This window comes from Camarhynchus parvulus, chromosome 6 (assembly GCF_901933205.1).
Source record: "Camarhynchus parvulus chromosome 6, STF_HiC, whole genome shotgun sequence".
Lineage (NCBI taxonomy): Eukaryota > Metazoa > Chordata > Aves > Passeriformes > Thraupidae > Camarhynchus > Camarhynchus parvulus.
This window is the reverse complement of record NC_044576.1, coordinates 22,235,784-22,259,637: the sequence shown is the minus strand read 5'-3', so window position 1 is coordinate 22,259,637 and position 23,854 is coordinate 22,235,784. Positions and strand designations below refer to the sequence as shown.

General features: G+C 40.6%; 1 protein-coding gene across 5 annotated transcripts in view; it reads left to right on the top strand.

The window, feature by feature from the left end:
• Positions 1–23,854, top strand: part of BTRC (beta-transducin repeat containing E3 ubiquitin protein ligase) — a 114,098-nt gene that overhangs the window by 80,599 nt on the left and 9,645 nt on the right. For all 5 annotated transcript variants that reach the window (XM_030951745.1, XM_030951743.1, XM_030951744.1 and 2 more), the window contains 6 exons: positions 11,003–11,234; positions 15,796–15,982; positions 18,969–19,065; positions 19,950–20,087; positions 20,568–20,686; positions 22,994–23,243. In XM_030951745.1, the coding sequence (XP_030807605.1) occupies positions 11,003–11,234; positions 15,796–15,982; positions 18,969–19,065; positions 19,950–20,087; positions 20,568–20,686; positions 22,994–23,243 (1,023 nt within the window). The remainder of the gene's footprint in view (positions 1–11,002; positions 11,235–15,795; positions 15,983–18,968; positions 19,066–19,949; positions 20,088–20,567; positions 20,687–22,993; positions 23,244–23,854) is intronic.

Below are 23,854 nucleotides of genomic sequence, written 5' to 3'. Positions count from 1 at the left end.
TTTTGGAGTGGTAGCTGGGTGTTTCAGTTTGAGAAAACTCAATGTGAAACTTTTTCATAACACTCACCTTTTGGTTCTGCTTTGGAAGGCTGTGGAAACAATTAGTACTGCTGCATTTTTCTAACTGGTGAAGTGAGACCATGCCTTTACTAACGAGTCTGTTTTGTTTAGCTTTCACATGACAGATTTGTTTGCTGACACTTGAGAGGAAGTTTACACTTGTATGGTGTGGTGTCACTTTGTGACATTGCCCTCAACCAGCACCTTTGGTGCTGGGGCTTCATTCCCAGCATTAAGCAGTGCTTTGTCTTTGTGTGAAGTATGTTGGAACACATCTATTTGACTGATAGACTTGTGAAATGGAGTGGGTTGCCTATGGCAGCACAGGAAGGGAGTGGGAGAGTTAGGAATAAAACTCAAAAGACTTGGCTCCCATTTCCCTTCCTCATTTTTACATTTGCTCTACCAGTTTTCAGTTTATCAAGAATTAATAAGTAATAACCTATGATTGAAAAGGCCTGACACTCTTTCTGTCATGAGATGTTTCTCTGTCTTCAGCATTGTGCAGAGCTCAGAATTGTTGCACCTTTTTAGCTTTACTTAAGCGGCATTATTCAATATTTAATGTGAAATAGAAAGGCGTTATTCACAACTGCAGTCAGCTGCATTGGGATGTTCGTCAGCCAAAAGGAGGTGAAGTAGCAGGACTTTTTAAGCCATGAAAATTGAAAATTTTCAACAACTTTTTCATTTAGTTTCTTGCTGCATCTCACATTGTACACACAGCTGACATGATAATCCTTCAGCTTGTCCTAAATTACATTTTAAAATAGAGATCAGTTAATTACAGCAATCTGAATATTTTTAATCAGTTGTAGAGGGAATTTCTAATGACACTTGTTTCTCTTGAATTTCAGATAAACTAGTGGATGTGTTCTTAATTATGCATGTGACAAAAAAGTAAATCAAATAAAAATTACAAACAACACTACCCAAGACTGCTTTGAGTGAGATCAGATAGTCACAGCTTAGCATCTATGGCTCTTCTGTGTGGAGAGTGCTAGAGGGAGCTCTAACCCCTCGATCGAGGAACAGGCTGTCAATGGTGCATCTCAGAGTTTGGGCTGTGGCAGGAAACGTTGACTTTTTTTGACATTTCAATTTTATTTTGTAGCAAGAAGTTGCATTTGGTTTTTCCAGTCATGAGCCCACATTGCTCTTCCTAGACGAGAAGATGCAAATAGTATGTTTGTGAGTGTACTATTATTAGATTTAATACTGCTATTGTGAGCTACCTGAAAATACAGAAAACAAGTGAGAGGTATCACTGAGATGTTTAGCAAATAGTGAGTGCTAAAGTCTAATGGTCTTTTCCTTTCACAAAGGAGAAAAAATTCTCACCATAGAAGACCTAATGGTATTTAAAAGAGAATACATTTCAAACTGTTGAAAGTAGAAGCTACTTTACTCAGCATGTAATAGGTTCTTAGGTATTTAGCCAATTATTTTAGTAGAAGTTATAGAAAATGGTGGTGGTTGTTAGATAAATTTAGAAACGTGATGCATCATTGCATGAGGATGGGAGAGATTTCTCACATCATATACTCCACACTGGTAACATTGTTGATATGACAGGAAAGTAACTCTCAGAACGGGATGAAAAAAAAATAAGAGAAAACTTGTTTTTTATTTGTAGAAAGGGAAATATAGGTGAATTGATGTTATTTTCATTGTTTATTAACAAACTGACTAAAAGAAGTAGCAGAATCATTGCTTTGAGTGGAGGAACATTATGTGGAAAATACAATATGTTGAATGACCAAATGAAGCTAGCAGATCTGTTTTGCCACAATTTACTGGGGGATTTATATTGTTTATATGCTACATTCAAACATGTCCATTTTGATTGACTCTGCTGTAGGGAGAAGAGTAATGGAAAGCTTCCTTCCTCCTTTAGTTTGAGGTATTTTTTGAAAGATTATTAGCAGCTAAACACTGAGCCAAGGAGGGATCCCTAGTGGAACAGTCTGTGACTTGGGCTCCTGAGTCATGCAATTTGAGTGTCAGCTGATAGGGATAAAGTCTGCTCAGCTGTGCAGCTGCATATGCCTTTCTGAAGTGCTGTTATGCTTAGACCTGGTACCTTGCTGTAGCAGAGGGTATTGGTTTCTGCCTGTCTTCTGTCATGTGTTTTCACATACCAGCAGCAATTGGCCTAACCCAACTTAATGCAATTTCTGAAGATACAGAATTCATTGTCCTCAGCATGGATTTTTGGAGTCTGTTTCTCAGGTCATTAATCTTTTGCCAGGTATCAATGAAAGGATGGACCAACACAATCTTAAGATATAAAGTCAAAGAAAACTTCAAGGTAGGATGGACCTCTGGAGGTTTGTAGCTCAGCTGCTGTTCAGAGGAGGATTCCTTCACAACCAGTCCATTTTGGAACTTTGTCCACTCATATTTTGAATATCTTCTTTTTAATGTCCAGAGCTTTGCTTGCCTGTTGCTGTTGCCCCTCTTCCTGTCATAACACACATCTGAAAAGATTCTGTCTCTTTCCTCTGTACCTCCCTTTAGGTAGTGGAAGGCTGGTGGATAACCACCAGACTTCTCTGGGTGAAACACATCCATCTTCCTTAGCAATCCTAGGGACCCTCCATGGGAATCACCCTGGTTTGCCAGGAAGGTAACGTTTGACTGAAAGTTTAGCAGAACAGCTCATTGGAGAAGACAATGCTTATTAGTGAGAGAGGGTTATTGCATGACCTTGTAGAGGTTATAGGAGGCTACAAGGCATCATCTCAAGATTTTGGCTGCAGACCACTGACCAACTTTAACTTAGCACTGTACAAGAATATTTAATGGATTTGTCCTCTTACAGCTGCCTCTGTGGTATCTGCTAACAGCAGTAGTATTGGTATCAGCCAGTGTGAGTTGCTGAGATGTCCTCTTCTAGATCTGGCTGTACTGGTGGAAAAGAATACCATGCAGCCTTCGCCTGGCTGCTGCAAGTTGCTGCCCTCCAGGATCTGTCAGCAAAGCTGCAAACCTGCTCTCAGTTAAGATGAGGTGTTTTAGTGTAGGCAGTTTAAATAGCAGGTCTCTGCTAACAAGCTTATTTTGACTGAAATAGGTTAGGGAGTGCTCATGTAGCCAACTCCTCCAGCAGGTCCAAGGAGTACATTTGCAATGGGAGCAGAGCACATACATGAATCTTGTGCTTCTTCAGAATGCTGCTGGGTTTTTGTTTTTTACATGTCTCCAGTATGCCTGGAAATATGTATACTCCTGTACCTGGGAAATATTATATGATACCCAGCATGTATATTCCTGCCTTCCAGTTCTGAATCTCTCACATTGCCTTGGCCAAGTAGTTTGGTGTGCTTATGCCCTCTTTGTTGTTGGTAACAAAATGCATCTCAAAGGAAAAACTCATGGAAAATACTACTGAGTAAGCCATCTTGGAGGGCTTGTGTTTCTTGGTGCTAAAAGTTTTAGATAGGCAGAACCAAGTGGTTGGAAAATCTCAGTAGTGTTATTGAGAGCAGATTTTTATGATCATTCTCTCTCCCTTTGTGTTGTTCACAGTGGTATCAGTCTTCTCTGTTACTTAAGCCATGTTTTGGATCACTTGAGTCCATCTACCTGTTCCTGACTGCCTTTCTCTCTGTTAGGGGAGCACATGAAGTAAGGAGGAAATCAACAGTAACACCCATTAAGAGTGACTTCACTCAGGCAGTAGATCATGCTTGAGTGTTTTAAAACCAGAAGCAACTGTTCCAGAAAACTGTAAAACTGCTCTAAGGAGCATTGTTTACTTATGCCTCTCCCTGACATAAATGAGCGCTTTGCTGTTACTGGCCATTACCTGATGACTTCAGTAGACTGGTTCTCCAAGTCATAATGTGAATATTCCTTCCCTCCATTAACAGTAATAACATGTAATGGTCCCAGCAATTCAACTGTGGTTCTGGTAGCCATGCCAAGGAAGAAAGCATTTCCTTTGGTGGTTTCCCCTGGAAGAGATTTGTTGTTACTGGAGTGTTTGCTTTGAAATTAGTGTATGATTACTTTACAGCTAGTAGAGGGTGTGCTCTGAAATCTATCCCTTTAAGAGTGATGGTGCCTGCCCTCCCCCCCATATGTCTAGATAGGCATTTGGTCAGGGATCATAGTTTGGGAAAGTAACATATGCCAGTGCTGTGCTGATGCAAGCAAATTTCTCATCAGTGCTTGTTATTTGCAAAGACAACTTGGAGATGAGGAGGAGGAGAGGGACTCCCAATTCACATCCATTGCTGGCATCAGAGAAATTTTATTTTGGAGGTTTTTGTCAACACTTAAAATCTAGGTGGGAGACCTATATCGAAGGAAAGTTTACAGTAAGAGCTATGAGATTCCAGACAATTAAACTTTATTAGCCTGTCTGAAACATTAAGTATTAGCTTAAAAGAATAGTTTTTTAATCTCCTCCCTGTTGCTGTTTACTGTGTAGCAGTGTGGGAGGGGAGCATCTTGTCCAGCAAAGTATTATTGCTGCTCTTTGTATAGCCTATGTGCGAGTGTCCATGGCTCAGTCCTGTCTCCCCAGTCCTGAGAGAGACTCACCACGTTACTTCTCTGGTGCCTGCAGCTTCTCCTGGCCTTGAACAAAATCAGCCTTTTCCCTGTCTTCTGTATCTGAGGTAATTTCCTTAGCCAGGTGCCCTCCAAGCTGACACCATATCATAGGTATTTAGATGGTACCTCTGAAAACTATTGCCCTCCCAGGATTTCAGAAAGTGCAGCAGGTTGGGCTGCTGTGTCCAGCGTAATTCCAGTGATCTTTCATCTAGATGTATCCTTTCTTACAAAGCTTTTCTGCAGTGTGATTAGAAACCAGATGTGGACAAGCAGCCTAAAGCTCCAGAGAAGCAAAATTGCTAGTTCCTAGGGTGCTGTTAATTTCAGTGTGTGTGTTTTGAATTTTCTCTTGAAAATAAACAGTTGAGATGCTGTGGTTTCTTTCATGGTCCTTTCTTTTTGACTCTCAGATGTGATTGATGATCATCTACTTCTGGGTTATGTTCGTTTTTCAGAATGTTTCAGTGAGCTTTGCAGCGTGGAAAGTAATTCACTACTGAGCGAGTAAGTCCATATATGAGCTAAACCCATGGTTAACCTCACAGAGGCTGTTATGTGAGATGGAGGCAGGCAGAAATGGGTAGATTCTAAACTGAGCTTTTAAAATAAAAGTAAATGGAGTGAGTTGTTTAATGACCTAGCATTGTAGCCTTGCTGTCAACTCAAACACTGGAAAAGCAGGTTCGTCCTGCAAAGGAGAAAAATGAGGAGCTGGCTGCCCTACTCATGTCTCTCAGGTGCTATGGCTATGAGATCGTGTTTTTTATGGTGAGACAACCCCCTCACCACCCCCAATTCTCAAAGCAAAGGAGTTCTTTTAGAGGAAGCTGCCAGTAAGGAGCTGCAAAGGAACTTCTTTTCTCTCTGCTTCACCTTGACAGTCTGGGAATCAGTTCTGCAGCATTTGGTCATTGCAAGCCTAAAAAAAGAAGAAGCCAGCCATAGAAACTGTACCTGTATCCTCTTAATTATGGTGTTATTGCCTTTAGGCCATGCAAAAAACACCCTTTGAGCTGCATTCTCAAATAACTATCTTTGCCTTTAGCATGGAGGGCTGGCATACCTCAGCTCCTTTTCACCATTTTTGTTACATTGCTGTGGTTGCATTGTTGTGGCATTGAGTGCTGCTTCATCAAGGGCAGTAGCAAGCAATTCCATGGCCACACTAGTAACTTTGGGAAAGTCAGCTGGGCTGAGGGTCTCTGGCTAAGAGCACCTTTTCAGGCATCAAACCAAATCATCCCATGGCCATGCTGGTACTTTTTAATCCTTCTGCTTTTCCCACATGCTTCTAACTTGATCCAGAACTCCTGAGCTTTTGCTGCTGGTGAAAATAGTTTCATGTTTGGATTCACAGTTGTGCACATTTTTATTGTGGTCAATCTTGAAGAATATTCAGGATATAGAGGCAAGCATGGCTTTGCTTCCACTGTGAAGTTCCTGTCTTTCCCCCACCTTCCTTGGCCCCTGGACATACACCTCCGTGGTTCCTTTCTTTGTCATTCCATTGCTTGGGTTTTTTCCCCCAGTGTCTTTTATCTTGTGAGTAAAGTTTGAACAGTACGCAGAAAGTTAACTGCCTGGAGTCTTTTAAATATAAGTAACACGCACCCAGTAATAAGCTGTCGGTTGTTTTTTTGCTGCCTGCAAAGAAACATAAACACAGCGCTCATTTCTGGCAGGTTTTTACTGTCAGAGTTTCTCCTATTATATTTATCTTACAATTTGCCAGGGGGTGAAGTTATTAAGTTTTAGCAGCAGCCATCGATCAAGTTCACAAGTTAACACGATAAAGGCTCTGTGCCGCTCCGATCCGGGAAAATGATGATCCTCACTCGGTAATTAACTAAATGAGAAAGTTAAATCTTACTTGAGAGCTGGGAGAGATGAAAGAGAGGTGTTTGTCAGTTTCTCAGTGGAAATTAGAAGCAGTTTTCTGCAATTCCCTAAGCTGCTGCTCTGTCATATTTTACATAAGCACTGGGAAAACGTCTTGTAATTAGTGCTGTCATGGAGGATTTTTTTTGCTGAAGGATGTTGGAATAATTCATTAGATTATCAAGAAAGGCTTGTGTCCTGAAATGATTAGCACAGTGAAATTTAAACCATTAACGATAACAAGTTTAGAGCTTGCTGCAGTGCAGAGGCACCCGGGGTATGTCTGTGCCTATTTCAATCATTTCTTATAATTAAACATTATGTCCTCTTTTTTCCTCCCCTTCACTAAGACCCATCCAAAATTCCTGTTAAGGTGGCTCTGTCTAGATCAGTGACTTAACCGCAAGGGGCGGTGCAAGCAATTGGAGGTGAAATGCTGCAGTTGCAGAAAAGCAGAAAAGGACATTTGTCTATGTCAGAGCCTGTAGTCCCAGTGAGTCCAGGAAGGTGGGAAGAAACCCAGTATGACCTGTTGGTACTGGGCTGTGGAAGAGAAGACCTTTCCTTTTATCTAGGGAGAAACTGAAATTTGCACTGGTGGTCTAAGCTCTCAGTATTTTCAGAGCTTCAGCATGAAGATGTCTTGAAGGTTCAGAAGGTCCCAAGCCTTGCTGGGATCATTTAAGCCATTCTTAATATTCTAGGAGACAATTTCTCTTTGACTTGAAGAGATGTCTTCATCTTCTTGCATTGAGAAACACAAAACCTGAATTCATCTACCCAATGAAAGGTGCCTGAACAAAGTCCTCTGCAGTGACTAGAGATGTATTTTTTTTTAAAAACGTATAAAAGTTGTGACCACTCATATTGGTGGGTAAACACTATTGCTGTTCTACAGTCAGGGAAGTTGCTTGGTTTTGGTTTTTTCTGTTTTTTAGGAGGCTCCTTGGTCCCCCGTACTGAACAAAGCCAAAAGTAACCTTAGTTGTCATATATGGGTTACAGCTGATTTACCATAGCTGGTTTATTTTATATGCAGAGCAGGAGATTTATCCAGTCTTTATTTATCTGTGTTGAAATATTGCACCTTCCTACAGTTGCAACCCATTATTTAGATTAAAGTCCTTTCATATATTAGTCCTCTTCTACTTCACTGGGCATACAAATGTGCCTTGTGTTAAATGTAGCCATTTGGAGAAATGGTCTTGTAATTACGGGCTGCACTGGAGCATAGTACGTGGATCCCTGAGCTAGTACCAACCTGAGGCACTCAGTCCCCTGGGTTTCCTGGCACAGCTTATGAGCTCAGCTCAGCATTGTCAGAGGACACCTCTGCCATTCCTGCAGATGAGTCGTGGTGCCCAGAGCCAGCTGGGGCACCTCTCAGCCCTCACACACAGGCCTTTGTGAAAAGGGAGTTGGGAAAGCTTCATCTGTTCCAACTTAGTAGTTTGCTCTGTTACACCCAAATTTCCTCCCAGATGATGAACTACCAGTGCTTATTCTTCTTCACCATTTTTGGATGTGAAGTGTATAGAAAATGTGATTGTGAACAGTGCATTTGGATGGATATTTACCCTAGCAGTGTGGATGGCAAGTGGAACAGGTTTTTCTTTATCAGGTGAGGCCTGATTATTGTATCAAGAGAGGGAGGAGGCTGTAGATGATTCAATAATACAGGTGCTTGATGATGTTGTTTTGTTGATGCTTTATTTTGTAATAGGCCTTTTTCACTGAACTACCAGTGGATTTTCAAGAATCTTTAAATTAAAATTCTGGAACTTTTGTTCTAAACTGTAGTTTGAGTGATTTGAGAGCCCTATCAGTTTATCTGTCTCTACTCTGCAGAGCTGGTGTGTTCATGGCATGTCCTGTCCTCTTGGTCCCCTGCTGGCACGAACCATAGGCCATGCTGGGCACACTCTGGGCTTATGCTCACTCCTTTTGGTGAGAAACCAGAGCAGGCAAGGGTGCAGACCAGGTCTCAAGTGACATTATAAGAATGCAGCTGAAGTACGAACCTAAAAAATATGGTGTTCTCATGATCACTAATTTGGACATAAACACTGTAACGTGCTTTTCTTAGCAGAACCAGTTTATAAATCTGGAGTTTCACTTCCAGAGCTGTTAAAAGTACTGGGCGATGGATTCTTTAATTTACTCATTATTCCTATCCAAGAAACCTGTGTTCAGGCAGAATGAATTGTTTTGTCCCATCTAAGCCATCTATTTGCACACACATAAGCCATTACTTGTATTTGCAGATGTTGCAGCTTCTGTTTGATACCACAAACCAATGTTTTAGATGTAATTGGGAGTTGAAAGCTGCTGGGAGAAGGGTGTTCAGAAGGCAAGGAAAGGCCAGAACGTGGTGCCACCCTGTGAAAGGCGCTGCCCCTTCATTGGCTTTGCACATGAGCTGTATGCTCCACTCAGGCTCAGCATGTTAGGCAGACTTCAGAGTCCCTCAAATTAAAAGACACTTGCATAGGTTTTTAATAAATGCTTTGTAGAGACAACCTGTTTTTGTAAGATGCGCAGCAAACAAAATGAAAAATTAAATGAGATCAAACTTGTGGGTTACAATATCTCCCCACTGTCTTAAACCAGTATTTTTACTGGGATGCCTGTATTGCAGGCAGTTTAACTGCAGCTAAAATTACCAGAATCCCTTAACACAGGTGTTCAGTCCACTCCACTGGTAATCATCTTTTGCCAGGCTCTTAACTACTGTGGACTTTGCTAGAAAAATTCCAGTCTTTCACACACAGGACTTGATGCCCACAGTCCCTTTAGTGATTTTTCTTGGCCCAAGAGAGAGTTTTTCTTTCCTGCTGCCCAGTACTGGCTCTATGGCTTGTTTGCAGTAGTGCTGTCCATGTGAGGATTGAATGAAATCATAATTCACTGTCCTTGTCTTGCATGATCTTGCTGGACACAGCCACACATTTGCAGGGAGGAGTGGGGGTAAACCTGAAAACGTTGAGCTGCAGAATGGAGCACTGATGGTGTGATCACCATGTTCTGTGTTCTGAAAGAAGCTTAAGTCAAACTATAATCCAGAAATAGAAAAAAGCTGCTTGTTAGAAATCACAGCTCTTTACTGTCTTTTTCTACCAAAGGAAGATCCAGCTCTCTAGAAATGTTGAAAAGAGTATTTAGATGCATTATCTCTAAGAAAATGAAATTTATATGGTGATCGGTTAAGTAGATTTTCAGATTTTCAAATTTTGGTGTTCCAAAGTCAGGATTCCTGTTGGGATTGGGAGGTATTGAAGTTCAGGAGTTATTTATTCCCGAGAAATGAGAAACTTCTGCATTCCAAATCTACTACTGGTGACTAAATTTTGTGGTCTCTAAATAGCCTGCTGTTTTGGCACTTGTTGAAAAGAGGCTTTTTTGTTGTTTTTCCTTTTCCTGTAAAATTGATTAATCATTGCATTTCTTTTAGTTCATTAGATATCTTTGCAGAGAGATTTAAGGATTCATTTTTTACCCTTAAATTTAATAAGGGTCCCTGGCAAGGCCAATGCTTGGATTTATTATAGAACAAAAATAAGGCATCCTTACCTCAGTATTTTATGTGTTCTTAGATCTGTAAGTTATTTTTAATTATTTGATAATTAATGAAGAAGCTGTGTGTGTATTTTGACAATAAAAATGATGTAATGATATTGACTGTTATTATAATGCTGTCTAGTGTTAAACTGTTGCAATGAAAAAGAGAAAATCACATGTTTTCAGCAGGAAGTAGAAACTATTTGACCAGCATAAGAAAAATAATTTCGCAGCAAATGGTTAATCTTATTTTGACAAAAGATACCCTTGCAATGCAAAATGCAGACTTTTCTTCCAGTTAAATCATTTAGAAAGCAGAATTTATATCTTACTATCAAGTAGTAAATTGAAATGTCAGTGTTTTGCTTTGTCCCTGAAACTCTTCTTTGAGCTGACTCCTTCTGACAAGATATTAACAGTGCTCAGAAAGTTGAAAATATTTTATTCTGTGAAAGAAGTATTTACCAAATGTCAGGGTTTATTTTAGCTGGCTTTGCTCTTGAGGTGTAATTCAATTTTTTTCATCCCTTTCATGCATTCCCTATGAATTTTAGCAGCAATCCATTCTTCAGAAGAAAAAAAAAACAGAGTACAAATGCAATTTGCTGTAGGTGCATTGAAGTAACTGGTATATGTGCATTAGAAATCCAAATGCATTTTACTGTCTACATGTTAAATAAAGTTGTGTTTATGTTAAACTGTTGCTGAAGGTTTCCCATGTGACCAGAGTCCTTTGTTTGCAGCTCTGGCACGAGGCAGTGCATTGTCCTGCAGGCTGCGCTCGGGCTGACAGCACCAGGCGGGATGCGTGGTGTGACAGCTTTCATGTGTCAGAGTGCTTTTTGCCTTCTGTTGTCTGCCCCCTGAAAAAAATTGTACAACTGCTTGTGTTTCTTCTCATATGTGTTATTTGGGTTGTTCCTCTCCTTCCTGTTTACAGACAAAACTTGCCAATGGCACTTCCAGTATGATTGTGCCCAAGCAAAGAAAACTGTCTGCAAGCTATGAGAAGGAGAAGGAGCTCTGCGTCAAGTACTTTGAACAATGGTCCGAGTCTGACCAGGTGGAGTTTGTGGAGCACCTCATCTCCCAGATGTGTCACTACCAGCACGGACACATAAACTCATACCTCAAACCCATGTTACAGCGGGACTTCATCACTGCACTGCCAGGTACTTCTGCAGGCAGAGGGAGCTTGCTCCTTGTCTTTCAAAAAACTGTTCTGTTCCACCCTACCCTGCTGGAGAGGTCTCTTGTAGGGTCAGTTTGCAAAACAGATAATAGCTTTTGAATAAAAAGCTCTATACCAGTATGAAATGTCATAATATTTTAATTTGTGTTCCTACTGTATGTCAAGGCATGATCTAACACCATCATGGTTTTTCTAGGAGTAACTGATAGCTAATCTCTGTATTACATGGGTAGTTATCCCAAGCCACAGGGCAGGTAGTTGTGCCCTTAATGCCCACAACGATGCATGAATAACAAAAATTTTTAAAATTAAAACTACTACTCTTGCTGGTTGCTCAGCTGAGGTTTTTCCTTTTCTTATTTAGATATTTGTCTCTCTTTCCTACTGAAATAACTTCCTGAAGCCATTGCTTTGATTATGTGTTTATTGCTAATAGAAAATGGAGGGTATAAGAGCAAAAGATGGAAGTGTTCTGCTTTTTACACCTTTGTAGTGCTTTCCATTGAAAATATTATCCCAGCTATTCTCAGATGTGGCATTGGGCAGATCTCACAGAATGCACACATAAAGTAGTGTACATGCAGTTTTATATCCCCCCTGTCTTATGGATTGGAAAACTAAGGTGGTAAAAGATCAGATATATACAGCAATAGAGTTTCAGAACCAAACATAAATTCCTGACTCTTTAGGTCATATTTTTTCAGACCACTAGGTCATACCTCTGTAGATAGATAAATAGATAGATACTTCATAGATTAGCATTCCCACGCCATAGGTCCTTAGTTTGAGAGGGACCTGAGCAAGAAGTGGTACAGATGTTGTCTCTAACAGCCAGTTGAAGAGAGCTGTTTCTTGCCAAAAGCCTATTCTGTGGATACTTTCATAGAAGTACTGAACTTCTGGCAATTTGATCAATCTAGTCACTTGATCATTCTTCAGAAGGGAGTTCTCAACACGAAATATAAGTTCTAGCCTTAAAAGATGGAAAAAAGCACGTTTAACTGTGAATTGTATAAAGCGTAAAGGCACTGTAGGAGTTTTGCTAGGAAGTTAAATAGGTAGACTCATTGGATTTTAAGCTCATTGTGCCCAGTAATCAAATGGCTGTTGTAGCATTAAAAAAAAAATCTTAGTTATGCTAAGTACCTGCTTTATGTTAGCTTTTAGTAGTCCAATGGCAATAATCTTCTTGTACTTAGAGCAGCATTATAACTTGTGGAGCTGCTCTGTTTCAGAAAAATAGGAAGTGTTTGGAGACTGCATTGGTTTCCCCACTATTAAAGTGGAAGTATACATGTAGGTGCTTACACAATTTTTCCAGGTCTTTCTCCAAGGAACCCCATGAAAGCACCCCATGAAATCAACACATCTCACTGCTCTTGGTTAATTTCTTCCTACAGGGCTTTTTCTGAGAATTTTGGGCAGGTGCTATAAATACTTGTAGAGACATTCCAAATTTCCTAGCCTTACCATATTTGTTACTGGTCTATTCCCAGTTGCCCAGGAAGCAGCTGATTTTAGTCTATCAGATTGCAGAATAAATAGGAATCAAGCAGTTAATATGTGAGTATTTTAATAGTTGGGGAAAATGTGTATGTAAATAATGTATGTGCATCAATTTGCATATTTACAAAGTGCAAATGTCCTACTGAATATCACTCTGAGGGAGAAAATTAAAGGCAAGGAATTGCACTGGTGCAGACTCTGCAGTCTGTGCTGGATGTCCTGAGTATAAGCAGGTTCTAGTGAAGGGAATGGGAAGGAGGAAGGTAAGAAACTGCCTAGGAAAAAGTGATGAACACAAAATTCTAAATTAAGTCATATAATGAAAAAAAAAAAACCCTAAACTCTGAAAGTATTTTTTAGCTTTCTGAAATTCTCAAGTGTTCAGTACTCTGTTTTCATTTTTACTGCTTCATTCTCTTTCCTGCTCTCCCCCTTGAGTGAATAAAACAATAAAGCTACTTCAAAATCATGAGGCATCTTATCTCTGTCCTCCTAGCACAGTCCCAAAGAATGACCAGAATTAAAGGTAATTTCAGATCATGGGCATGTGTTACTAATATAGAGTAAAGTTGGCTCAGATTATTTTCCCAGTGCTTTGAACAGAATTAAGGTTGTTTGAAAAATACAGCTTAACTGTGTACTTAACGAAGTTTGTTCAGTTTCTGAAAAAATAAGGCTTCTGTTTAGCATTTTCAAGCTATTTAACATTTTTTATGAGGAAAGTAATTTTGATAAGGATTTCATGTGTGAAATAGCTGAAACATTCTTGTTGGTTCAGAGGGTTGAAGGGCTAATCGTGTTTCACATCCATTTAGCAAAATCTTCTGTGAGCAGAGTTTTCCCTTTTTAAGGAAGCTTTGTTGGATACATGCCTCAGTGAGCTGTGCTGTTCCTAAGAAACAAAATAATAAAATTGTGTTTGCAGCCAGGCCAGAATAACTCTGCCCATCCACTTATCATAAATGTGAGGAGGTGAGGCCAAACAATTAGTATTCTTTTGCTGCAAAGGGTCTAGTATCAATGGCAAAGGAGGACTTAAGGACATGGCAGTAGTTACAGCACCTTATTGCAGCCAAGATCTAAAGTGCAATTCCTGATGAAATAGAAAGGGCACATGGGTGAAGATTACTGTGCCCAGGTGTTGCAGTGTAGCCCTGCTTCCTAAAACCACCACTTGTTCCCCATATATAAAATTAATTCATCTGATGATGCTGCTGACTTAAAGTCACCTGTAAGGATTCTATGGAGGCAGGCATTTGGAAGTGTCCTGGTGAGTCTGTAAATGTCTGTGAGCCTGCTGGAAGCAGACTGGGAAATCTGCCATTTCCACACAAAGCTTCAGAGGAACAGGGCAACAGGATGTCCATGTCTACTCTGCCAGTTGTGGATTTCCTGCAAATTCCTGTTCACATTCACTAAATTGTTGTCTCCCTCTTTCCACAATTTGCTGTGGAGTCAATCTAAATTTACAAACACTTTTGTTTTTTAATAGTGGTTGTACGTGTCTCTTCAGATTAAATACATAATAAAGGCTGATGATGCTTTTATTTTGCAGGTTGACATCTAATTTTGCATCTCTAAAGATAAGAAATGTCAGACCTCTTTCTCTACACTCTGGTTGCGCCTGGTATCATTCACATGCTTTTTCTTCATAAAGATTGAAGCATAAAATGCTGAGCAGAATATCTGACCCAAAGTGTATTCTAAGTTTAGTATATTTGAGAGCAGCAGGAGGAGTATGCTGAATTGTCTAATTTTCATGCAGTGGGAGATACTTTTGAGATCTTTTTGTTAAGGAAAAAAAGGTTGGGCCATTTTTGTGTCATGAACTCTAATCAAAGTCAGCTGGTTGCACCCAGTTTGGGTTTGCAAAAGTCCAGACATGTGATTGTAAAAATGTACTTACTGCTTTTTCTTACTCTCTCACAAGCAGGGCCTGATCTTTGAGGCTGTTGTTTTAAAAGCAAGAAAACATGTATTTATCTTTGTCCCGAATGTGAACCAGAGGGAAGATGCATGTAATACCAATCTGCAATGTTTCATTTTTGCTTGGATTGAACATTATGCCTGAGGGATGATGTGGTCTGAACTTTCACAAAGCGTATGAAATTTAACCTGTGAAGTGAGATAATCTCTTGGTGGTGTGTCTCACTTGTGAATTAAACAGCCTTCAAGAGAAGCCGTATTTACACAACTTCTCATTTAAAAGGCATCTTGTTTTCCTGAAGTCTTGATTGTGATTAAATTTGAGTTGGTAAGGGCACATTTTGACTGACTACAAACATCCAGTTAAGAAATATAGCATAACCTTCCCTACATAGGGATTACATTGACCTGCTTGGTGCTAACCAGGCAATTGCTTTACATTTCATTCCGGTCATACTGAAGTAAAGCCAGTCCTGGTGTTCACACTGGGAAATATTTGCAAATGATATTATTTTGGTGTGTACTTTTCCTTCACCCACTAAAATAAATGAAACTAGCAAACCTGCTTCACTTTCTCCTTACACAGCCTCTCCTTCCCTCTTGACGTCCCTGTGCATCTGCATATCCTTCCCTCCCCCCTGTCTAAAGGTACCACTACCCTTCAGGGCACACATTGGGAATATATATTTTTTTCTTCATTACATTTAAAAGCTACTGCTTTAGCAAAAACAGCTTTTGAGCCGTTGCAACATGAGAACAGCTGTAGCAGTGAGATGAGAAATGGTCCTAATATAGAGAGATTTTGGGGGCTGCGTTGCTGAGTTGGAAATGCCATCCATAGAATATCCCCCTAGTGCTAAAACCCATCGAAGTAGATTGGAATGACTTCTTGGATTCTTTATTATTTTTAATGACTTGTTGTGCTATATCCAAAGGAAGTTGGATAACACTGCTCACTCCTGATCTTAGCCTCAAATGCTCTTCTGTGCATTTTGTCCAGCTCCGCATGCAGAAGAGGAGATGGAAGGAGAGTGTATCTTTGTACTAGCAGGGGGAGTTGTCTGTCCAGCAAATAATGTTTTCCTCTTGTTGTTGTTGTTCTCCCCCAGCTCGGGGATTGGATCACATTGCTGAGAACATTCTGTCATACCTGGATGCCAAATCTTTGTGTGCTGCTGAGCTGGTGTGCAAGGAGTGGTACCGGGTGACGTCAGATGGGATGCTGTGGAAGAAGCTCATTGAGAGAATGGTCAGGACAGACTCCCTGTGGAGGGGTTTGTCAGAGAGGAGAGGATGGTAAGGAAACTGAATCTTCACCTCTTTTGCCCCCATTCAGGACAGCAGGGATTTTGTGTTTCAAACCATATTTGAAGAGGGTTATTCAGCACTGAAACATCATGTTAATTCCAAACCTGACAGTTGCTTACATCAAAAATCAGCCACTGGGGAATTAGGTGCCACATTTGGCTGTGTGGCAACGTGGGGGATTTTTTCCTCAACTTCCTCTTCTGATCATGCTCTTAGCCCACTGTGACAAGTGAGATATACAGACTGAGATTTTTACACCCAGCTGTCTTTCAGTTCATATTAAGAAGCTGTGTGTGCCTCAGGGGAACCCTAAACCGGTCAGCAGTTCAGAGCAGAAGAGCTTTTTCAGGAGTGGCAGTGGGGGAGCATGTGCTATGAATTAGTTCTTTCCTGATAGGTCTGTTTGTTTTCCTCAGCAGATTTTCACTATTAGATATCTGTTTAATTTTCAAACTGGAAGCTGAGGGTAGGTACCATGGAGAATAGGGGACTTTAGAAATGCAGATAGATTAGTTAATAATCATCTGGAATAGCCTTACTACAATGTAGGTCTCACTCAAGTTTGAAGCTGCTCTGCTAACATTTCATTAGAACTTTCTCTCTCAGGGGTACACCCTTTAATACATAATTTTCTTTTCCAAGGGTGTCCCTAGGATGTTGGCAGAAGGGAAACTGGGTATGAATATTTCATAAACAAGATAAAAGTGACAGCTCAGGCATTTTGGTTGCTATTAAAAAGAAAAAGATACAGAGTTGCAAACAAAGACTTCTGGTTTATGGTTAATTTTGTTATACTATTTGTCTCAGGAAGTAAAGTCAAGTAAATCAGGATTATGAGACATTCTTTAAAAATAAATACTACTTTGATCTGCTTCCAATAGTGCAGTGTTTCTAAAGAGTATAAAATAAACACAAACATGACAGTGGTAACTTTTGCATTTCTTTTAGTGACTTATTCTCTTCAGGACTTATATTTTTTCTCCCTACTGTTGAAGTCACAGTAGGTCCTAAGAGGAGCTTGAGAGGTCATTTAGTCCTTTTTGTTTCCCATAGGAAGAGAGATTTTTCTTAAGTCATCCCAAATCTTTGTCTTAACTTGTTCTTAAAATCTTCTACTGATGGAGATTCCCCAGGCAATGCCTGGGAAAGGAATTCGATGATTTCACTTTTTTACTCTTTCTGATTTCAGTGTTTGAGAGGTTTTCATGCTATCTAGGCTGTCTTCCTAGCCACAGTTTGACTTGTTACATTTAAGCTGCACAGATAAACAGGACAGTTTCTCATTCTCCTTTTCACAGTAATCTTTTCCATGTTGGGAGCCTTCACTGCCAGATTGTCAGGGAGCAGTAAGGGTTACACAGATTTAGAGAAATATAAAACAGAAGCCCAAAATCTGGGCATGCTTGTGTCCATCTGATTGAATTGGCTGGTCATCAAAACCTACAAACAATAGTTCCTTTTATCCCAGAGCCACAGCACAACAGCTACTGGGATGCCATGGAAATTCCAAGCAATCCTTCAGCTGAACAGTAAACAACTGACTATGCATGCAGCAGGGCACAACTTACAGGTAGCAACCAGACTTTGTGTTACATTAGCTAGTAAAGTTAGAAAGAATAAAAAGGTTTTTAGGCACACAGACTTGTAGACAGGTTTTTCTAGACCTGCCCCAAGTCTTCCAGGATGTCTCTGAGGTACTCTGTGCATCTCAAACGAGGTTTTCATCTTTCTTGGCCAGTAATACTGATTTTCATGAATGCACTTCCAGGCTGGATCACAGTAAATAGGCATCTGTCTAGTTAGTGGCTTGTCTGCATCCATATGTGCCATCTTCATGTGTTTGTTCCTATATGCATGTCTGCTGGTCATTATATTTGAAGAAAGAGGTAATTGCTCTGTCCAAACATGAAAGCGCCTTTCTCTTGAGTTGTACTTAGAATGCTTGATTTAAAGTAGTATCAAAAGTTCTTTTCTTGAGCATTTGTCATTTTGCTTGTCCAGTCCTGTAGTTTGCTATTGCCTTACAACCCAAAGATTTTGGTTCATTGTTGTGATCTCTCTAGTTCAAGTGTATCAGGGCAGCTGCAGTCTCTGAAATGGGTTTTGAGGTGTACTGTATGGAAAGGACAGGAAGGAAATGCACAAGAAAGTATTGAACAGTTAATTATGCTGTAATGGAGCAGGGGAGGGAGAAGTGGAGAGCTGGCCCAGTGTAAACTCTGTGCCTCTGATGCCAGGATTACACTCAGAGGCATTTGTGCCTCTCTCCATTTTGTGAGGCATGTTGCCAGGCAGAGCAGCAGTTAGTACGCCCATGGTGGGGTTTACTAGCTTCCACACCGTGTTTGGTGGCTTCTTAACTTCAGGATGAGGAATTAAAGTTTTTTACACAGCAGGCAGTGATTGCCGTTTACAGATTTTTTTGGTAACAAAACTCTAGCTTGGGATATGAGTATTCCAAATCAGTGTTGAGATGAGGGAGGCACCACAGATGAGGTGTTGCTTACCAGCACAGAGTAGTAGCAGTAAAATATCCATGTACCCAACCTGATACTGTTCCTGCTAATGCAGATAAAAGCTAGCCTTGAATGTGTAGAGGATTTCAGGGTTCATTGGCTTCTTTCATTTGCTTTGCATGCTTTATTTTAAAGGTGACCTCTGATAATGTGTGTGAGTATTGCAAGCATGAGCCACTGTCAGCCCTTACTGAGCTGAATGGGCCCATGTCCATAATAGAGAATTTCTTTCCCTTCCCCAAGTTACTAGACACAGATTTTTCTTGGGTACTTCAGTGTTAAAATGCAACACTGACATGTTGCAGGGCAAACAAACAAGGGACCATCCCATCTTAATAAATTAAGTTTGACTATGAATCTGTCAGCAGTGATTATCCATTTGTAAAATGCCAGGAGGACCTTTCTCCAAAATGCTGAAAGATGATTTGTGTTCAATGGAAATATTCTTTGTCTTCCAGGGGGCAATATCTATTTAAAAACAAACCTCCTGATGGAACTGCACCACCCAACTCCTTCTACAGAGCACTTTACCCCAAAATTATACAGGACATAGAGGTAAGAAACAGCTGCCAGCTATGGTGGTGTTTCACTGTTGGTTTTTTAGTTTTGTTTTTTTTCAAATGTTCCTGATTTATTCATGATGCTGAAATTCTGGGGATATTCTGTTGCAGTGTAATATTTCATTAAATCTGACATGTCTGTGTTTGTCTGGAGTTTGTAGATCTGGGATAGTTACAAAAGATCCTGCTGCTCCTTTAGACAGAGGATGAGTTGGATTGTTCAGTGAGCTGTTTGTAGGTGGAGTCTCCACACTTTGCACATCAGATATCACAGCAGCACTGTAACATCTTGGTTTTCTCTGTTCCATGGTACTTTGCTCCTCCTGGTTCAATGAGACCTAATAGGCTGTTACAGGAAGATATCAAGAACTGAGGCAGGGAGGAAGTGCATTTCTGAAGTCTGCAGTCCTAAGACTCAGGGAAACAGAAAGCAGCTGAGCGTGTTTGCCTTGCATTTAGTGTGAGCAAAATGGTATGTTCTGCTTGTTTCCTAACGGCAGAAGCAGTGCTTGGGCACTGTTGTGACAAGTTTGTAAACACATTTAGAGCTCGACTGAGACTTTCTCTTCAGTTATTTAGCCGTTGAGTCACAAGGGGCTAAAGGCTGGAGATAGAAAAAGGCTTTTAGGTTACTTCTTCCTTACCATTCCCAACAGCACAGACCAGTTTAGCCACGATATGTTTTCCAAGCATTTGTCGGTTTAATTGGTTTTATTACATGTATTCTAGAAAGCAGTTATGTCATTGTATGGGCCTGATTGCAGGAAAAAGCATAAAGAAAAGTGTCTGCTGCCTTCTCAACCAAACAAAAAAAAAGGGGAGATAGTTCTGTGCTTTTTTTTTCCCCTACATCTCATTTGTCTCCTGTCTCTCCTCAAGACGATAGAGTCGAATTGGCGGTGTGGAAGGCACAGTTTACAGAGGATCCACTGCCGAAGTGAGACAAGCAAAGGGGTTTATTGTTTACAGTATGATGATCAGAAGATAGTAAGCGGCCTACGAGACAATACTATTAAGGTGAGAATGCTCCATCATGGCATACTAATGGCTTGGAGTGCCTATGCCATAAATAATAGAGTCCTAATTTCAGTGACACCTACCCAGTCTCTTGTTAGTAACCCAGCCTTCTCCTTCCCCTTCCCCCATCTCCCACCTGCACAGCAGCTACTCTTTTATCTGGCTAGAGAGACCCTGTTTTCAGACAGACAGGCTTCGCCAGCAGAGTTTCTGTCCAGCAGTAATTACAGGCTATGTAATTACTGGGCCCTGTATCCTAGTGAGAAGGGTAAAACCAATATTCGTAGTAAAGCCAGTAATATCAAAGATGTCAAGGTATTGCACCAAAGAGCCTGTAGAAGACTCTGCAGATGCCACTAAAGGTCTTCTGAGTGCACTATGGAAGATGTGCTGTAGTAAAAAACAGTCTAGTCAAACCAGTAAGTGCTGAAAGATGAAAACCTTACTGAACTGTCCAGTTTTGAATGTTTGCTGTCTTAGATCTGGGATAAGAATACATTGGAATGCAAGCGAATTCTCACCGGCCACACGGGTTCTGTCCTGTGCCTCCAGTATGATGAACGGGTGATCATTACTGGATCTTCAGACTCAACAGTCAGGTGTGTGCCCTGATTTGCACCTTTCTGTTTGCCTCTTAAGATTTCAGCTTTGCAAGCTGCTGAAATGATCTCTTCTTAAATGTGTGCTGTTCAAGCAGTTCCATGAAGTTGTTCAGCATTGTGCTGTCCTTATCAGATGTCCATGCAAATCGCTGTCAGGGAGAAATGAGAATCTAAGCCAAGGCCGGTCAAGGTCAAGATGACTTAGGAAGGCCATCTGGCATTTCACCAAGGTTTTGCATGTTTTGACACTCCCTGAGAATGTTATAAATTCTCTTTGAGAATAACTTTTTAAGAGTTGAGGTTTTCAAAGCAAGTTTGAAGGTTTAGTTGTTCATTGTCATTTAATTTTAACAAAATATGTATGACTAGATATCCTATGACTTTAAATTAAATTTTAGCATGATGTTTCTTTTCATTAAATCTTTCTAACCTTGCTTTTCTTCAAGTCTCCAGAAAAAGGATGGACACCTCAAGGTAGCACTTGTGGTGCATGTTGTGCATTTGTGAAGTCCACTCCATATTGGAGGATACCAAAGAGTGTAAGACCTGTAGTGTAAATAGAGGCACATATGAGTTAATGAATTGCAATATGAACTTGGATGTGAAGGGGCAGGTCTGACTTCTCCAAGTTATTATACACTCCCTCCTTGTCAGAGTACAAGCAATGCTCATGTAGTGAAGTTAGACAGCAAAAAGCTGCATTGGTGGCCTTTTCTGGAGCTGTTAGTATGCATTCAGGTGGCTGCAAGCTCCCCTGTGCTTGTGTAAACTACTATTGTTAAGTTAATTAAATTGAATTCCTAACATGTGATGCATGCAGTCTTGCAGTTCTGCTAGATTTTGGGGTCCTGTCATTCATAGGAATCCAGAATTTCAGCAACACTGCCTGCCTGGAGGTGATGTGGGAACTGCACTGGGCTAAACAGATTGCAAAAGGAGAGGCTGATTTCTGTAACAAGCACTGTCATTTTCCATATCAGGCCAGGCAGGCCAAATTGCAGACTGGCTACTTGCCCAGGAATACTTTGTCTCCCACTGTATCTATAAATGTTTGTGCAGACCCCAGAGGCACATAGGATGCATCACTTTTATCCTTGGGTCTCCTCAGGAAGAGAGGTTTCATCCAATAGACAGTACAGATGGGCTCTTAATGCTTCTGAGATCTCAGGGATGCACTTGTCCAAAGAAGTCAGTGGGTCTCCAGCTCCTGTTCAGTTTGGCAATTCTGTCTGCAAACTGTTTGTATGTTAATGGTTCAGGTCTTTAGTTTTTTCTCCTTTGCATTTTCTAATTGGAATGTGATTTTCCTTCTCATTTAGAGTTTATAAGTTGATGCACTTTAGTTTCCATAAGTTAGAAAATAAGACATTAGAAGTGTTTCTCACATCTTGCCTTTTCTTATTGCTTGCCTTATTGGCAGCAGGAAGTTTTAACTTCTGCGAGGTCTGATGTGCCTGATGATACAGCCATTTTCTGCTTTCATATTGTGTATCTGGGATACAGGTGTGATAGTGCCAAAAGAAATCTCTTTATGGAGGGCAAAAGAAGTTTGCCAACAGAATAGCCCAAAATAAATATTTTTAAGGCTTAAAATTTTCATTTCAAATACTAAAAGTTCTGTATGAAGCTTTTGTCTAACTCGCATCTTAAATTATCTTTCAGTTGAAACAGTTGGTTCCAATAACATTAAATTGACATAAATGCTACATCTTAATTTGGGTATTCAGTGCATTCCTGGAATGTAGCTGTGTACCAGATGCACCGCAGGGTAAATGCAAATCATAGTGCAACTTGTGGCAATTACTTGTATTTGTTTGAAAAGAATTGTCTTGTCTTCTGCTTCTGTATAAATTACCACTTAAGCTGATAGTCCTGTGAGAGAGGTCAAAAATGAAGCCTATCAGGGAACTTACTTCTCCCCATTGGCTGGAAATGAAGTGTATAATAGGCTGGCACAACCAGGAAACACCAGTCTTTAAGGCCATTAGTCTTCTACCTTTCCTCAGCATTAAATTCCCTTAATTAAAGAATGCTTTTTTCCTGGGTGCATTATTTTTATGGTGTTAACTGCATTGCAGGGTTTTTGGCTGCTGGACTGTCTCAATGTACACATAATCAACAGGTTTATCTAATACATTTTTTAATGAACTATTTAATAGATGTAGATATAACTTGTGGTGGTGTTTGCTTCTCTAATATCGCTAGAGAGTCAATTACCTCTCCCTGTCCCTCTCTGGCTCTGCAGAAAATTCACAGTGCAGGTTGTTAACTCTCTTCTGTCTGGTTTGAAATGTGAACCTGCAGAGTGTGGGACGTGAACGCAGGCGAGATGCTGAATACGCTGATCCACCACTGCGAGGCTGTGCTGCACCTGCGCTTCAACAACGGCATGATGGTGACGTGCTCCAAGGACCGCTCCATCGCCGTGTGGGACATGGCCTCCCCAACGGACATCACCCTGAGGAGGGTGCTCGTGGGGCACCGAGCCGCCGTCAACGTGGTGGACTTTGATGACAAGTACATTGTATCAGCATCAGGTGACAGAACTATAAAGGTGAGGTGTTTCAGAGGCTTTTTATTTGCTGCTCTGGGGTATTTATTAACAAAGAACAGTGATCAGACAGGGAAGATGGCCCCTGGCAGGATCTTCCTTTAGAAGTGGTCTTCCTCCTGCTCATTTGCACTTGTCCCTCAGTTGAGCTGGCATAGCTCATTTACAGAACCTATGGCAAATCAGTTCCAGATACAGATGCAGTTAAAAAAGAATATTTTTTTTCTGTGTTCTTTTTCGACTTGACCACTTCCATAACCTGTTCAGTCATTTAAACAGTTGTTAGAGGGCAGCATGGGGACAAAAGTGAAGGTGAGTTGATAGGAGATACTTAAGGAGGCACTTAAGTGTTACTGCTATGATCCCAGTCTGCAGCATTAAACCTCAGGAGAATCTATATCGTGTGTAAACAAAATCATAACCCAAGAATGCTGAACCTGGAAGCTCATTTGATACTGTGTGGCAAAAATCTACTGTGTGCAGTGACCCAGCCTGCTATCGGTTGCAGACTATAATCACAGGTCATCAGAGGGGTGATTTTCCCAGTCTTAATGGTAGCATCTTCATTAAGAGCATTCTGGATGCATCTGTTTATCATACAGACATCTTCTTTT